The following is a 17,721-nucleotide window of genomic DNA, read 5'->3' on the forward strand; positions in this document are numbered from 1 at the left end:
GGTGCAAGAGCCGTGCAAGTGCCGTGACGGCAATTCACGATTGCGGCCATTTGACAAAAGCCGAGACTTCGACCGCCATTTTTTTAGTTTAGTGCTCGGCGGGAACGCGTCGCTCAAATTGCCGATGAATGCCGGGAATCGAGGTTTAGCGCGCGCCGCGCGCCGTAACGAACGTGCGTCTTCTCGATCGCGATATTCGGCGTGCGTCAAAAAGTCAGCGAGTTGCTCATTCGCGTCTGTTGGTTCACACGCTCGATCCGAATTCGGCTAACAATAAGTGCATGCGTTGAAAAGTGAACGTCGCGGCGTCGCGGTATGTCGCGTCGACGCGAAATACCTAAGTCGCGTTCGTCGCGTTCCTTCCTTCTCGACCGCGAAAGTGACGAAAGAGCGTCACCGGGCGTGTCGCGCGATCGTATGGCGTTAAAATTGCACGGGATCGTAATTAGCGTTGCTTTTTCGCAGTTATCCGCGCACGTGAGTGAAGTTCCATTGTGAACCGAAGCCGCACCGCCCCGATGTGATGCTGTCTACGGAGGTGCAGATAATCACGGCTGGTGAGTAAATCAATTTATCATTCGATATACTTAGTAATGTATAGTAAATTAAATTATCCTTTCTCCCGAGAAATTATTTATCTATGATAAACTTACGTGAAACAAAAAAGTTTAAGTAAATGTTTAATTTATCGTTCGATATATTTAATAATGTAATTGAAATCACGGAATTAATAAGCGACTGTTGTGTTTTTAAGACAGATGGTACAATGAATTTTAGAGATTAATGAATACATTTTTTCTACTTTTTATAAAGAATTTTTATTAAATAACATCAATAATTCATATAATTAACATTCTATGTACACTTATTTATTGATCCATGACAATCTAGTATAAATTAACACAATCAAACAAATAAATAAATAAATAAATAAATAGCTAATGAGAATTAACAATAATTATCACGATTGATATTTTTTCAAAATTATTCGCAGAGTAACAAAAATTGGCGAAATAAATATATATTATAAAGAGTCAGAAAAAGTTTCTCTCTTCTAGAATCATCATGGACGTTTATAATATAGGTATATCCTCTTTAGCTTCCTTTTTTGCAGCTTCCTACAGTTTTCTTTAGAACTCTGCGTCATTTATTTTGTGTCAAATGCAAACGATGTAAGAAAGTGCAGCTAAAAAGAACAGACCTTGTTTATGGCCTTCTTTTACTGAACATTATTCTCCGCATTCTCCGAATGCGCTTGCAGAATCGCTCAGAGCAATATAGAGATTGAAATATGTTCATAAGTAACACTCGTAAAAATGTCGCTGAACTAACAATATTTTTTTTTAATATGGTATTAATAATTAATAAATTTCGCGAACGTGTTTACTTATACTTAAGTATACATTATCGTTTTAGTGCACTGTTAACGTTTCAGTCTGTAACAACTATAATCGTATAGCATAGAATCTTATCAATTGGTTGCTTAAGGACGTTTCGCGATCGGCAATCCATATATCATATTTGGATCAAAACCGTTTCGCATTTCGTTGCGTTAATTTCGAGTGTTCTCAATATTTCTGTATAATAATTAATTGGAATTTATATTTGAAACTCCCATTATTTTTTAGCAATTCGAGATTTGTATCTGAAAAGCGATTTCTCGTGTTGCATGACTTTTAAATACAAAGTTAGGAATAAAGTTTCGTAAGCAGATCAATAGATTTTTCGGAGCTTCTGTATAATAACGAATGTAGCAGTTTGCGCGAAACAGCCTAATTTCCGCTTTGAAGTTATACAAAATTCCTAGTTCACGATATCATCATTTTCGATTCGAGTCGAAAGTAATATATGAGTATGAATTAGAAAAATTAATATACAATTAAATTCCCGTTGGATGCCAGAGTATTAAAGGGAATTATTTATGGAATTCAAAATTTAGCGAATATGATTGTACGTATAAACTGTACGTTAAACTGACCTAAATTCTTAAACAATTTATGAACATTTCGATGAGACTATCTTTGAGTATGTTTCTTATGCGTAAGTTTTTGTAGTTTCGCTTTCAATCCATGCGGATTTAATTTTACTCTCACGACATCAGATTTGCTCTCGAACTTTTTGCGAGCTTCCTCCATTCGTTCCTTTCGTATTCGTTGCTGCTCTCTCTTCCAGATATCCTGCAAAAATGTGATCCATCGTAATTTGCTCGCGCAGTAATTTCATCGTGAATTATACCTTAAAGTCCCGACAGAAACCGAGCCATAGATTGAAAAAATCATAAGGTTCTGCAGTCTCTAGAGTGGATCCTTTGGGAATAAACTGATAGAATTTCATCACAGCTTTGAATTTGTTTTTAGCCTCCAGTAGATCTTCCTTTTCGCTCGCCAACTCGATATTCGCCCTCTTCACAAATGAGTCTACTTTCTTTTTGAATATTTTGGACGTAGATGGATGATCCGTTTCCACGATTGTATTACACATTTGTGCACATGCTAAAACAAATTAATTTCACTTATCTTATTTATTTGCATAAATTATATGTAAAACTAGATCCAAATAAAGGAAATAAATGTGAAATACGAAAAAACAATTCGATGAATGCAACAGCATTCGCCACATTATTTGCACTCGCTTTCTTAATCTAATAATCTGGATTAGTATAGAAATATTAACAAAATTGTATTCTATTGTTAAGAAAAATTTTTTTTATTAAAAGCGCAAAAAATAACTTGTGTGTACATTTTTTAACACTATAATTAAGATAAAATTTATTGAATATTTCAAATAAGAAGGCTAATATTTACGGATGTAATATTATCTCGATTCTTTCATATCTACCAAATCTTTTAAGCAAGGAAATATTTAAAAATAAAGAAATAAATATAACAATTTTTGATTGGCGCTTAATACTGATATATATATATATATAATATCACTCACCCTGTAATTCTTTATCCAGTCTGTCCAATTCCTTGGAGATGTCGTCGAACTTGATCGTAGATGCGGCTTCTACGTCAGCCGATTCAGGCACAGGTAAAGGCAACGGCTCTTCGAAGTTATGATCTTTTTCTTGGGACAATTTAACATTAACGACGTAGTGCAACAAGGTGACACCAGGTACGTTGGACTTCACGTCTTTCAATTTGCCGAGAATCTCCAGGCCGAAACCGTCGGCCTGGCCGCGCAACATATTTCCGCCGTTCATGTAATTGCCCAAGGTGAGTATGATGGCCATTACTTTCTTCAAAGGTTCAGAATTGAGCAGAAAGTCGCAGGTAGTTCGCACGTTGTTCAATTTATATGAGACCGACGATATCGCGTCTTGAAATTCCGATTGCAGCATTAAACAGGCTATTCTGTCGGAGAAGTGTTTTATTCCGGATAATCGTTTGAGGAATAATTCCGGTTGATCGAGAGGAATGTCCGGAAAAGTTGCTTCGTGAGCTGCAATTTCTTCTATTTCCTTTTGCGTCGGTTTCTACAAATCAAAAGATATCAGAGTGACTAAAAATTTGCGGAAATTGATATATTTAGAAATTAAAAAACTGGATTTTATACAAATTTAAGTATTTTTAATTATATAGTTTTTTACAATTTACTCACAATTTCGTAGATCTGTTGCAACGCTTCTAAACTGATAACGCTCGTGTCTAAATTATAGGCCGCGTTCTCGATCTCGCTAAAATCAATGTGCAGGCTCTTCTCGAGAATTCCCACCATCTTTGAACGCTTCGAGTCTAATATCTTCGCCGGTTGGATCTTAGAACTTTTGGGCGTCCCTTCATTTTTCTTGGTCAGATTCCTCTCTCTCACCTGCCGCGAAAATAAATCAGCGAACTCTTTCATGTTTAAATTTTCCTCCTCCGCGAGTTCCAACCACAGAGGCACCTAAATAAGACAGAGAAAATCACTCTTCACGTCACATTTTGTGTCAATAGCAATTTTTATTATAGAGTCTTTGTTTTCTGCTTACCTGGGGTGACAAGTCTGAAGTATCTACTGAAGTTTGACTGGCCGCAGTAACAGGCACCAAAATCCTCGTCCAATAAAGTGGCTTCATAGGCACGTCAGGATTTAAAGCTTGCTTTCTCATAACTACAAAAGCGAGGCACTTGTGTTACGCGGTGCAAATATCAGAATCCCAAAGCCGGAAAGAGCGTACAGCGTACTCTCGATTTACGAAAACAATTATCGAGAGTACTCTGTACTTTTGAAATCGTGATACCTACTGGCTCTACTGGGCGGGTTCCATCCCCCGACCGGTGGAGCGGGTAGAGGACATGGTCCCATTGTCCCCGGGGGTGGCGGTGGGGCCATAGGCGGTGGCGGAGGACCTGCACCTGAACCTCCGATGGGAGGCGGAGGTGGTGGAGGTATGCCACCCTGCATACCTGGCGGCGGTGGCGGCGGTGGTGGACCAGTCATAGGACCCTGCGCCATCCCAGGTAGCGGGGGCGGCGGAGGAGGTATCGAGCTAGTAGCATCAGCCACGAGCGACGCAGGCAGAGGAGGAGGCGGTGGTGGTATCCCGCACGCGTTCAACATCGGCGTGGACGGTGGTGGTGGCGGAGGAGGTATGGTCATTTTCATAGACGAAGACATCTCATATGTCGCACTTTGAAGAGGCATAGGTAGTGGTGGCGGTGGGGGAGGGGGAGGAGGAGGTACGCCACTCTCAATGCTCACTTTGAATGAAACGGGGGGCGGAGGTGGGGGAGGAGGTGGAGGAGGAGGTATCATGTTTTGCAGAGGAGATGGCGGAGGTATCGCACTTATGATCGCTTGTACAGGTGGAGGTGGAGGAATGGGTATCGTATTCGTAGTAGTCGGCGTCGATGGTGGTGGAGACGGAGCGGGCGGCGGAGATAATAATGTACTTTGTATTGGCATGGGGGGAGGTGGCAGCGGTGGTGTCGGTATCCTAGAAACGTCCGTCAATGTTGTCGACGACGACGGAACTGTCCTTTCGCCGTCGTGCACCAATTCGGTGACAAGCGTGTACGGAGACGGCGGCGGCGGTGGTGGTGGGATAAAAGACGATACCGAGGAAGCTGTAGATCTGCTTTTCGAGAATGTCTCCGGCGGTAATGGAGGTGGTAACGGTGTCGGATACGGCGCCAAATCTTCGCTAGGCGCGTTTGTTTGACTGCTATGCGATAAGCACGACCGATCGACCTTGTCGGCCAACGTGGAGGAAAGCACGAGAGTCATCTTGACTTGATCGAGATCCAAGTTGCTCGTTTCACTGACGTTTCCATCAACCGGTGATAAGCTTCTCGGTGATGTCTGAGTGGACTGAGTGGACTGAGTGGACTGAGTGGACTGGTCTCTGATGCTTATCTGCCGGTCTGCAGATATCTCGCGCAGCCGTTTGATCTCATCTTTCAGCTTCTTCACTTCTTCTTCATACGAATAAGTATCCTTAAGCATGGAGTGCTCACGGCAGATTTGGCTCGATTCAGTTCGAGTTGAATAAAGCTCATCTGCGCAGGTGCCTGTCCGATCTATCTGATTAAAACAAGACATTCCAAAAGTAAGTAATCGTGTACACTGATTGCTGTCAAAATAGAGATCAGGATCTTACCAGGGACGTAAAGTTGTTCTTCGCGCTTTTGTCTGATAGCGCGGAGGTCAAAGGGATTGGCAGTTTTTGTTCTGAAAATTCCATTAATATGCGAGATATAAAATTAGTCCATATTATTGCGATCACGCTGAAGCTCGACGAATATTTCTTTTCGAGTGAATTATTTTTGCTCTCTTGATTGTCACTTGATAAATTCTTCACGAGCATTAAATAAATTTCTGCACAAGCAACTGTTTTCTCTTAACTGTAAGCTTTATATAGGCCGAGTTATTAACGACACTTGTATCTTTATGAACTTGCTATCCGTTCTAATTAATGATGCATGTTGTAAAGGCAACGAGCGACTCTTTATCAACTTTAGCTCTTATCTCGTTTTATATTCGGGATGAACGACTCTTTTATAAATACCTTATCTTCTAATCACTTTATCACTAATGCAATTTCTAAGAGGACATTATAGAAAAATCATGTCAATAAACAAGGTGTAACGTGTGAACTTTGGACATTTCTGCAAACGCTCAAACGTCTCGTAACGACAACGCGATTACGTTGCGAAAAGATAATCAGCAGAGAAGACTATTTGGGAAATTGTCATCTATACTTGTCATTGATTACGATTAAAATGATTACGCTGTTTCAGTTCGATATCTTTTCGTATTCAGCCGCGAAGCTTGCACACGTAATGAACGTACACGCGTCATACACGTGCGAACGCACTCTCGTCTCTTTCCTGCAATCACTCTTCGAGTTCACGTCCATTCGAATTAAAATATTAGACACTTCTTCATCTCGCGACGATACTTCGGTCACGGATATCTTGCCGCGCCGCTCCGCAAGAAACTGCTGCCGCATCTCGCTCGCAGACAGGCACGGGAGAACACGAGAATCCGAACCGAACCCTGCGAACCGCCCCATCGATAAGACTTATCGGCAAACAAACGTGTTTGATTCGCGCGTATCACCTCCGCTATAACCTCGGCCACGAATGATACGGGTTATTTGGTGGCCGTTTAAAAACACGTAATCGACGCCGCCGACGATGAAAGAACTTGATTACCCTTATCGTTGCGCGTTCCGCTTAATTGCCGATCACGATTGTCACGATTATCGTTATCCACGTTATCCGGTCTTACGACACTCGTAATTTTTCGCGAACGATCTCACGCGCATTACGTCACTGCGTGCGAAAAGGTATATCGCCGTGTTTACCCTTAACGTTATCGCGCGGCTTCTCTTCCGTCACGAGATAAGATTCGCGTTAGACTCGCAATCGTCAGTGCGTGATGGATACTAGGTCGTACGCTGACCTATACGTAGTTATAAAGCGTTCTATCTTGGAAGTGCTTCGTCATTTTTATGTCCCGGATTCACGAGAGCCGAAGTCGTAGATAGCCTACATCTTACGAGTCCTCTGCTATCAAAAAGTCCCCGTTGCCATTTCTTTCGAGAGAAGATTCGTTAAATCGTAAAATTGCAATACAATTGAGTCTGTTTTAAACAATTCCTATCTTGATCGAGAGCATGTTTATCTTACCTTCGGATTGCTTGCGATGATCCGTCTTCTGGTAGGTGATACTCCTAGAACTTCTTTTCTTCTTGGCGCTATTTCGATCGAGGGTCAAGCTGGCTACTCTTCTCAGAACTCTGCCTTCGATCGTCGGAGATTCATAAACACTGTGTCGCCGCTGCAGAGTGCTCGGACTCGGTTCCGATATCGCATTCTTCTCGCTTGACGTTATGCCTAAAAATGAAATGTTTTTATATGAGACGTCGATGAAACTGGAAACTAGTTATGCTGACTTAGGTCCAATATACATATCACGCTCATTTTGCACAATATCACTTATACAAGATACGATTTCCATATGATATCGTAAATCTATGTTTTAACATGACCTTGTCTACGTTACACAGACTATTACACGTATAGCCTATTTACATCGTCGACTTACTTAATTTTTAATAGCGTGTTAATTGCCGCGTAAAACTGCGTAAGAAGATGCTCAATTACGAAATTAACAAAATTATCCTCACATATTTGGGGACTCATCACCGAGAGATGGATCTTCTTGTGCTTCGAGATAGTAAACGGAGCCCTCTCCTCCTTGCTGTCGGGCGTCCCCGGGATCGGCTTACGTTTCACCACTTCCGGCCGCGTGGTTGCCGTGACCGGACTCATGGTGAGCTCTCCGGGATCGGTGAAGACACTGTCGCTCGAGGATTCCTGGCTGGGCGGCGTCGGCATTTCCGTAACAACCAGACCCTTGTTCGCCAAACGCCACGAATCGGTCACCAGCAGTGGCGGCAGCTGGGTCGTCTGCGGTGTCGTCGGGGTCTGGGCCGGTGTCGTCGTCGTTGTCGTGGTACTCGAGCGGAAAGACTCCGTCGTGGTCACGCATGGTTTCACTGTTATTGCGGTATCCTTGCGACATTCAGGCTCTACACTTTCCTGCGTGTCCTAATTACAAAATAATATTTTGCACTACGACTGTTACTCAAGTCGGAGGCAGGTAGAGCATAAAATTATTTTCCCTATTTCCTGTTCGGTTGACGACATTCCATCTTCCGCTTTACATTTCTCACGAATAATTACAGACAAATTATATCTTTACTTTACTTTAATACATATTTCAGTGTATTAAACATCAACAAACTATACGGAACGTCTCGCAGAACTCGTCTTTGAAAAGCCCCTCATCCGATCGATAATTTGTTAATCCGTCTTGAGAGAAAAAGGCGGTACCAAATACCTTGGGTAACACCACCATCGGCGGCGGCGGCGGCGGCGGTGCCTGTCTCTTGCCATGTCCCGGCGTGTGCACCTTCTCGAAGCTGATCTTGACCGGCTCGCGAGGCTCGTCACGCCTCTCCGGAACTCTGGGCGGTTGGTCCCGCTTGTTCTTCCTCTGGTCCTCGGTTGCCTCGGGCTCGACGTCCGCGGACGTGGACGTGGACGTCGGTACCGGGGGGGCCTCCTTCTTCTTTTGCTTCTTCTTGCCGTCGCTCTGCAGATTACCCATCGTGCTGGGCAGTTGCGGTGTCAGGCTATCTAAGTCGCTCCAGGAGTAGAACAGTCGGATGTTGTTGACCCAGACATGGAAGAAGTCCGACAGCTTTGATCGCGGCGACCGCGCCTGGGCCGCGACTGCGCCTTGACCATGGCGGGCCTGCATCCGTGGTCGATAATCGGGAGCTGCGGCACCCGCGATCACGCCGTCGTCGTTCAGACGACGTTCTCGCCGCGCGTCGGCTGCTGCGAAAGCAAACGCGAAAAATTGTCACCACCTCGCCAAGTTATCTGCTTGATGACTTGAATCCAATAACGCATCAAGATCACTCATATATCAACTTGATCAAGTTAACTTAACAATAGTTATAGTTAACTAAATTTTTTAACTATATTGCAAATAGAATCGTTCCCCGAAATTACCTTATATTAGGATCGACTGAATGATTAATTAATTAAAGGAAAACGAAGAATTAATTTAGATTAACTGATTCATTCTACATCCTGCAATTTATCGGAATTGCGCGAGATCTTAGAATCGGAGACAGAAACGTAAACGATAAATATAGCGATCTACATAAATCGCTTGTGATTTGCAAAAAATGCATAAGTAATAAATAGCAATTTATTATTTTATATCGCATTAATGTTAAATGTGACCTTTGATACTAATGACGTAGATATCAAGATCAGATTAGCATTAAATGAGCGACGAGAACACGAGTCTTGCATATTTAAAACAGTGCTTATACATGAAACGAGAATAAAGAAGAAAATGTGAATTGACGTTGTCTCGATCAAATTAATTCTGAATTACCTCTGGATAACTGGATATTTCTCGGATATCGTTGCGTAATCGGATATTGACAGTGCCAATATTAATAACCTTATGTCACATGCGGTAACCAAGCGATACGGCGTGTGCTATCGTCTGAACTGAACGCTAACGTCACTAACTGAACATGCCCGTATAACAGGACATCGATCTGTTATTACTAGGGCATGTTATACACGTCGGTGTCATTGGCAACTATTATTATCTTGAACTTTCAGGGATTGATCGCGCAATTTCCCCATAGGAGGGAAAAAATGAAAGCGAAAACTTTCGCGTGGATTTTTGCGTCGCGATTACCGTCGCGACAAATTTCCTTTTCGACGAGACGAAATAACACGAAATTTCCGCGTGGCATTCGAAATATTCAGAGATAAACGATCACAAAATCTGTCGACAATTAAGTAATACATTTCTTAATGAAATCAAATGTATTTAACAATTAATATTATAACTATAAGTTGGATACGGGTCTCTGCGTCGAGCGAAACAAAACTACGTCAATCAATATCTTAACATCGATACGTACTAATGTGATGCATGGATAAAATCCGGTCTATAGGATACGTCTGAAATCCGGACATTTGTCAACGATATATCTTCTCCAGTGAAGAGACAAGACTTCACAGATCTTCACAAAATTTTTCGCACATCTATATATTCATGGAAGAATCGTCGCAAAACTGTAGATGTACGGTTTAACGCTCAGTTTATAATTAGCATAATGTATTTTCTTCGGTACAGCATTCATTTTTATTTAGTCAACAAGTTAGTGCTTTTTCTTCTTGCCTCATCTGGACGGGTTACTAATGTTAATTTCTCCTTGAAGTTACGTCTTTTACTCTTTGTCGTGTCGCGTATTAATATCACCGGTGACCGTACGGAATATTAGTGAATAAAATGTTTTCTCCTCACAGAAGACACACGTAATGTTTTTGGAGCACCGAAAACTAGGAGATTAAGACTTTGGTGTAACGATTCGATGCGCCACGTGGTAACGTCGGTCACACGACTGGAACGCGGTACTATCGGCGCTATTTCGTGCCTCTTATTATGCCTCGGGAAATCAATTTCGGGGGATATCTCAAGGACAAGAAATAATACAAGCATTCTTCGGTATAGTAAACTGACGACAGTTCTGGTCAAAAGTTGTTGTGTGCAGCGCCTTTAGTACATTTCGATTAGACAATTAGTCAATTATTACAAATTAAAAGATTTCTGTAAACTTTTTAAATACTTTATCTTCAATCTCGCGCATTTATCTTCACAATTAACCATTTCAAGGTATTTATTATAAATTAATATAAAAATTACGATTTTTTATTTCTACACTCGTCAAAGTAAAAACGTGAAAATAACATAGACAAGATATTGAGATAGATAAAATACGAGTATTCCGTTAAAGGGTTATTTAACGACTGAATCTTGTCCATCGACATTATTTATAATACCCGGTGTACGCGAGTCGACTTGGAGAACGCGGGAAAGCTCGATGATGTTGCTATGCTAGCATTAGCCTCGTAACATTATTATTACGATCATAACGAATTAGAATCACCGTCAGGATTTCGAAGATTACGAGCATGCTCGGTGGAGCACCTCGCGCGTCAGAGCAGTTATTTCGTAACGCTAGAAGCATGCCGTGTAATTCGGCGCGACGGAGAGGAGCGTTGCGTGTTGCGCCCGCCGCGCCGGTTCCGCGCGTATCCTCTTACCTGATCCTCTCGCGTTTCGACAGCACCATCAGCATGTTACGCGTTGCACCGTGCGGTTCCCGCGTGCCACTGGAAACTCGCATCTCGGCCAACTCGCCCTTTATCGATTGTTCACGGCGTCGTACCGCCCCGCGCATTTTTCACCGGCCGCCTCGCGTCGCGACTGTAAAATATCGCCTCGGTTTCCGAGGGAAACGGGGGATATCGTACAGGGTGAAAAGCCTTACACAGTTGTTTTATCGAGCACGAAGGGGGAGAAAGCCACGGACGGCGCAAGCTCGCGCCATCGCGCCATCGCGCCCACGAGGTCGATGTCTCGATGCCGAGGTCGACGAAGGTAACGGCCACCTCTCGATAGTTCGCATCCCCTGTGATATAAATCGCACGCGGGAATCTGCGGCACGAGATTTTCCATAAATCCCGACTGTCCGGCGCCGAACTTTCGCTCGAAATATGTCGAGACACAAACGTTCGAGATACTGCAAACGCTAATTATAAATGTAACATAATACAAGTAATCTAAAAAATATAGCAGCACTGCCATCCAGTGATTTTTACAAAGTCATGTGCGTTTTTAAAAATCGCGTACAATTTCTTGAAATCGCGTGCTATTTCTTTAAAACCGCGTTTGTTTTCTTTAAAATTGCGTGCATTTTATTTAAAACCCCGTGCGATTTATTATAATGACTATAGCGACCCATTTTAGACGATAGAGGCTTTTTAGTAACTTGTCAAAAAAATAGGTGACAAAAAGTGACTTAAGTGACTAAATGGCAGCGCTGATATAGATTGAAACTAATTTTTCAAGGAACCTTTTTCTCTCGCTGCAAACAGCAGCGAAACGATCGCAGCTCCTGACTCGCGAGAAGAGAAGAAATATGATAAATGGGAAGAGATTCTCTAAAACGCGGGAGATCGTCGCTTCATCGTTTATTTTATATTGCAACATAAAATTTGTACAAATAATAATTCATTATAATGTCATAACTATGATGGGTATTAATTAATATACGGATCTCTCGTGGATGCAACGCGTGCACACGCACATGCGCGTGACGCGTATACGCGTACGCGATGTACGCGCGCTATTAATTAACATATTGCGAGCATCCGCGCGCAGAGGCACGTGGGCACGCGGTGCGGTACCGGACTCATCACGAAGGCTCGGCGATCCTCGCGAAACCGATCCCACCGACGATAGCCGACAGGACCTCCTCGTGAGGATCTGCTGTCGTCCTAACCGGCATCCGGCATTTGTAGGCATTCCTTTTTTTCCGCTCCTTCGTTCGCGTTTCCCGGATACGCGCGTCTAACGCGTCTATCCAGGCCCGAGCATGTGGACGACTTTGAACGAGATAAATCGACCGTCTTTCTCTCGTTTCACATCGGGAGGGCTGGCGCTATTTAATTAGTTTAGAGAAACGTACGTCCTCGTATTTACAGCTACTTCGGCGAGCGACGTTATTCGAGGGGGGGGAAAAACTCTACAACTTAGCTCCGCTCGTCTTACAATCATCTTCTTACAACGTAACATTTTCTTTTTTTTTTCTTTTTCGTTTTCTTCTTTTACCGTAACACACATACCCGCATACACATTTTCACATGCACGCACTTCCTCTCCATCGCTCTCTCGCGCTCTGTCTGTCTCTCTCTCTCTCTCTCTCTCTCTCTTCGCTATGTATTATGTACAAAATCTCAGGGTAATTCTTGTTCTCCTTGTTCTCGCGCGTAAGGTAGCGAAAAATCGATCGAACACGGTCTTGTTGGCGTTCCCGAAAATTTATTAACCCTACATACGCGTGTTTTTAACGTACATGTACCCATCTATATACGATTTTTCGTTGTGCAAAAATATGTCGACTACTTTTTCTCCGTTCCTTTTCCCGCTCGCCTGTCCCACCCCGCCACGCGTCTGCCATTCCGCAGCTTGCCTCACTCTCGTTCTCTCTCTCTCTCTCTCTCTCTCTCTCCTCGTATATCGCGGCTAGAATTTATCGTGGCATCCGAACCGAGGGGGTATAGCCGTGGATGCGTCCGTGTCCCTCGAGTAATCGTGCCGAGAAACGAATAGATTCCGTTTATCTTGAATATACCGGCGTCTCGAGACGCGCGGCATGCGCGTAACGTCTAACGTTAACGCTTAACTTTCGTTCTATGAAAGACATGGAAGTAGGAGATTTCCAGCGTGTTTTTTCATACATCGGTCATCGGTGAATCGCGAAAGAGCGCATTGATAAAAAATGTGATATAGCGCGGAGAAGTGAAAGGAAATATATAAATCAAATAATAAAAACGCTAATGCGACTGAATCAGATAAATCGGGGTGGAAAGAGATATTAGGAAAAGATAGAACGTATATAATTAGTAAAATGCATTTGCAAAAAAAAACTGAACGAGGGAGGGAAAGGGGAAAAAGAGAAGATCAAATATTTTTTCACGTGTAAAACGGAATATTTCAATATTGGATAGCGTATTAGCGTCAGTAAAGCGAATTCTCTAGTAGAAGATACATTCAGAGGGGAAAATCGGGAACAAAATAGTAAGAGAGAAAATAAAAGTAAAAATACCGCCGAGCGGGCAGTAATGGCTTGACCGACCCTCACGCTTGATAAATACCGTCGTATTTCATTAGCGAAGTAATCAGCGAAGAAGATTACGTCCAACAAGACTCGTTACGATCGCGTTGTACGTGCAGCACGACATCGTTTTCGGTGGAATACACTTAAAGTACTTATGTGTCCTTTCTCTCCTAATTGCGCCTACGTCGTGGTACACGAGACTAAAATGGCCAGCGTAGGGCCGACACACAGGGTTGTACGTCGATCCGCAATAGCGGACGCGCAATCGCAACGGTCGAGACCGCGATCGTCCGACCGCGAATGTCTCCGAGATTGCATTTACGAGCAAATGAGATCACAAAACGATATGCGAACAAACGCGCGCAGGCCAAGTCGCCGCGTTTACCGTCCCTCGCTGGACCACAGAAGATACGACAGAATGGGGGAAGTATCGGAAACGCGGTCGGCGAAATTCGGCGAAGAGGGGCAGCCTGGGATTTGATGGCGTTTCGTTTTGGTGGAAACGCGCGACCGAGACGAACGTTTCATAATCTATTATGCTACAGAGCGTTCGCGAAAATCTACGACAGAAAGTAGAACGTAATACAACGTCGCGATCGATCATCTTAATACGGTCGTCAGTAAAATGCGTTGCACTCCATTCTGTTATATTTTCACGTCTGCTGCGCGAGCGAAGGGAAACGAAACTTTGCCGGCGCGTTCGATCGGCGATAATCGGCGACAAAAATAAAAAAGAGGGACATACGTATATAAATGAAAGGAAGAAGGTGGAGGGAAAGGGGAGGAGATAAACATTCAACAAAAGGCGCCGCGCACGTAATCTCTACACGCCGCGTACAACTATAAAACGGAGTGACGCGTAGAATCCGTACGAACGTAATAAAAAAAAATGTGTGTGTATACATTTAGTGTCTATCGTTAGTCCGAAGTATCGCGGGCTGAAACAGCGAAATTCGTTGTCGTCGAGATTTCGTTCGCTCCTTCGTCGCGTCCAACTCGTGACTCGCGAAGCGGCGCGAATACAATTGTAGAGCGCTCGCGGGGGTCTTTTACGCTTGCATTAAGTACCTTAGAGAACTCGCTCGATTATTTACAGTTGATGAGAGAACGCTCAATGCGCCGTCGCCCTCGCCGGACAACGCGACAGTCCAAAAGACAGATCTGAGGGATGTCCGAGAGATATTTCCCAGACGCTCAACTCGAACTGTTGCCAAACAGAGCAAAAAAAGTCGAAATGATGTCAATTTGACCAAAAAATGACGTTAATTTGATCAATATGACGTCAAAATTGATATCATCTTGAGTTTCTGTTCTCTTTGGGTTCGAGTTGGCCGGGTTGTTCCATCACGAGGTAGATAGCGTCGAGAATGATCGTCTCGCCAATTTCAGCCCGATGGCCCGCACGACGCGGCTGAATCTCGATTAAAAAAAAAACTGTCCTCCGCGAAAGAATACATCTCTTACTTATAAACGCTACGCCTAGGTACTTACACAACCGGCGGCGTTAGTCGCCGCCTGGTCAATATATTTATATAATAACTCCGATCGGCGCGGATACGGATAAACCGCGATCGCTTGTCGTTCAAAGAGACGGCGCGTCACACCCTCACACCCTCGTGTATATAAAAGTATAAAATGCATCGAACGCCGCATCGAGTCTTCACACCGATAGACGTAGTCGGGCAGCTTTTGCGCGTCATTGACTCGCGAGATTTTCCGTCTGACTTGCCCTCGTTCTTGAAATATCTTCCCGTTTATACCTACGACATCCTTTCTCGCGTGAGCGGCCGGAAATTGATGTGTCCTGGTACTTTAACGCCGTATTCGGAGAACGCTCGTGGACACAGTCTCACGAGGAGTGCACGCGTCTTCTGTAAACACGCTCTGTAGAAAGAAATATCCACGGTCGCGAAGATAGCGAATATAAATGCAATGAAATAATGAACGTTTGTGATAATTGATCAAATTTAACGAAATAATGTTGCGTAATAATGTCGCATGGAGGAATGTCCTCGTGGACAGCGTCGAGATTAATTAATTAAACGAATAACGATTAATGCATTGAATCCGGGATGGCAGTTAATCGTCTGAATCAACAACATTGTAAAATATTGATAAAATTGCCGGATTCAAAGCGTTAGCGATAAAATAATCAATCTCGAGCGGGTTAAAAATAAACGAGCTCGAATGCTGTTTTGGATGATAAAATTCGGCTTCTCGCAAGATATTCGAGATAGCGATTAAAGTTCAACAAAAAATACATACAATTAAAAACAATAAATTTCTTAGAAAGTCTTAATTGCCTAGAGTCAGATATCAGTAAAAGTTGGTAAATTAATTGGACGAGGAAGGACGACGCATCGCGCAGGATGCATCGTCCTCCTTGACGATAATTGGCAATTCCTTCGTAGAGACCGTATCCTCCGGTACTCTTGGCGCATTCACCAGCACTCGCGCGTTTACTGATATCACTGCCTGTATCATTGCACTCGAGTACGGTCACTTTCACAATTGTTCCGACAGAATGATCACTCTGAGCGTCTGGACATTGTCGTTGTCGAGAAGTTTGTTGGACCCTTTGAACGATACCTCGTCCTCTTCGAGACTCTCGACGGTCGTATGCTCGCATCCTTCCGCCTCGGCCCTCTCCTCTCCCGGCGGATCGTCCTCCTGTTCCGCGCCGTCTCTCGTCAACAGCGATTCGCGAGGCGTTTTGATCGCGTCGACCGCTGGAATATCCGAGTCGGTTGACGCAGGATCAACGTTGCTTTTTGTGCATCCTATTTGCGATCGTTCGCGTGTAACTGGACTCTGTGACGGGTTGGCGGAATTAGCGGCAGTACACTTCGCGGTGAATTCCGGAGATCTTTGACTTCGCGGCCCGCGGACCAAATCCGCGTCGACGCAACGGCTCGTCAACGGAGATCTTCTCGAAGGATCGTTCCGAAGACGGCGCAGGGAAAGGCCGGGCGAGAACGGCAAGTACGGTAGCCTCTCCGTGGCTTTGGAAACGTCGAGTTGAGTTCGTGGGCTTCCACTTAGCACCTTGAAATCCGCAGAATGGGCCCTGGTGTCGACCTCGTCCGGACAGGCTTGCCCCTCCAAGGATGATGGCCGTTCCAGCAGGCAACCACCCTCGAACACGCGAGGATTCACGTCGGCGTCCACCTTTAACGTCTCCCCTCGCGATATCCCCGCGGCCTCGTCGAGCATCTTCGTCGTCGCGCCGCCGTTGTGTTCCTCCGGCTGATCAACGGCCTCGGGAACAGCCTCCAGAAGCCCGGAGCGATCGATCCGTAACGATACGCCACGCGCGGCCACGTCCTCCGCGCCGGTGAGCACGCAAGGACGCGGACACGTGACGGGATCCGTCTCCGCGATCTCCAGCAATCCGGACTTGTCGATTCGCCGGACCGTCACCGGGGCCGGCGCGCCGTCCAGCTCGCCGTACGGCGTTAACGCGTGACGATTCCTCGCGTAATAGTCCTCCGCGGGCAACAACGACGGGCTACGTCCTAAACCTACGTCGTACGCCGCGCGATGTGGAAAGTGATGCGGCGGACGCGTCGGAAGACCCATTTGCGTAGTCGTCGTCGCGGCCGTCGCGATCGGCGGCACGGAAGGATTCTCAAGGACGATCTCCATACGGTGACGATGGCGATGGCGGTGATAGAGGTGATGCGGACGATGCTGCTGCGTGACCGTATGGCAAACGGGGGCCTGCTGCTATAGCCAGGTGGTGCGCGTGTTTCCGGCTCGTGAGCCGGTAGGCAGGTCTCAAACGATTATCTCCCGGATGATCCTACGCCTATTCGGCGTGGAATAGCCGGACTCGAGGCTCTCGTCGTACGAGAGGCTGGCCTGCTGCGGCGGCTTCGTGTCCTCGTCGTAATTCTCCTGGTACGGCAAACCCGACACGTCGTAAGGCGAATCTGTTGGGAGATACGGCAGACGATTAATACGAGGGCGGAATTACGAGATTGCGGAAGAAGAGGGCAACGGAC

The 17,721-nt window shown here is 44.8% G+C and overlaps 2 protein-coding genes across 5 annotated transcripts in view; both read right to left on the minus strand.

Moving 5' to 3' along the window:
- Window positions 1-792: 792 nt before the first annotated feature.
- LOC139775945 (uncharacterized) lies at window positions 793-11,304 on the minus strand. 2 transcript variants are annotated; one of them, XM_071712338.1, is made up of 11 exons: window positions 11,139-11,304; window positions 8,335-8,837; window positions 7,619-8,042; window positions 7,119-7,325; window positions 5,585-5,655; window positions 4,230-5,508; window positions 3,974-4,095; window positions 3,604-3,888; window positions 2,941-3,478; window positions 2,236-2,492; window positions 793-2,177 (listed from the first exon to the last, which is right to left on the minus strand). In XM_071712338.1, exons 2-11 carry the CDS (start codon window positions 8,755-8,757, stop codon window positions 2,016-2,018), a joined length of 3,768 nt encoding a protein of 1,255 aa, XP_071568439.1. In that variant the 5' UTR covers window positions 8,758-8,837; window positions 11,139-11,304; the 3' UTR covers window positions 793-2,015. The 2 variants fall into 2 exon arrangements, with proteins under 2 accessions (XP_071568439.1, XP_071568429.1); XM_071712328.1 differs by lacking the exon at window positions 11,139-11,304 and adding an exon at window positions 9,953-10,466.
- A 749-nt stretch (window positions 11,305-12,053) lies between these two features.
- Window positions 12,054-17,721, minus strand: part of Ed (hemicentin protein echinoid) — a 228,477-nt gene continuing 222,809 nt past the window's right edge. For all 3 annotated transcript variants that reach the window (XM_071712358.1, XM_071712365.1, XM_071712352.1), the window contains one exon: window positions 12,054-17,649. In XM_071712358.1, coding sequence (XP_071568459.1) covers window positions 17,495-17,649 — 155 coding nt within the window. In that variant the 3' untranslated portion in view covers window positions 12,054-17,494. The remainder of the gene's footprint in view (window positions 17,650-17,721) is intronic.

The sequence above is a fragment of the Temnothorax nylanderi genome, unplaced genomic scaffold (assembly GCF_030848795.1).
Source record: "Temnothorax nylanderi isolate EJ_2023f unplaced genomic scaffold, tnyl_v1.0 TNYL_tig0005_pilon, whole genome shotgun sequence".
Taxonomy (NCBI): Eukaryota; Metazoa; Arthropoda; class Insecta; order Hymenoptera; family Formicidae; genus Temnothorax; species Temnothorax nylanderi.

Coding starts and splice junctions, on each gene's coding strand:
- LOC139775945 (XM_071712328.1), bottom strand. CDS start 10,007: ATGTCCGGATTTCAGACGTATCCTATAGACCGGATTTTATCCATGCAT. Junction 3,889..3,973: donor CTTCAGACTTGTCACCCCAG/GTAAGCAGAAAA, acceptor TGTCTTATTTAG/GTGCCTCTGTGGTTGGAACT. Junction 2,493..2,940: donor ACTGGATAAAGAATTACAGG/GTGAGTGATATT, acceptor AATTTGTTTTAG/CATGTGCACAAATGTGTAAT.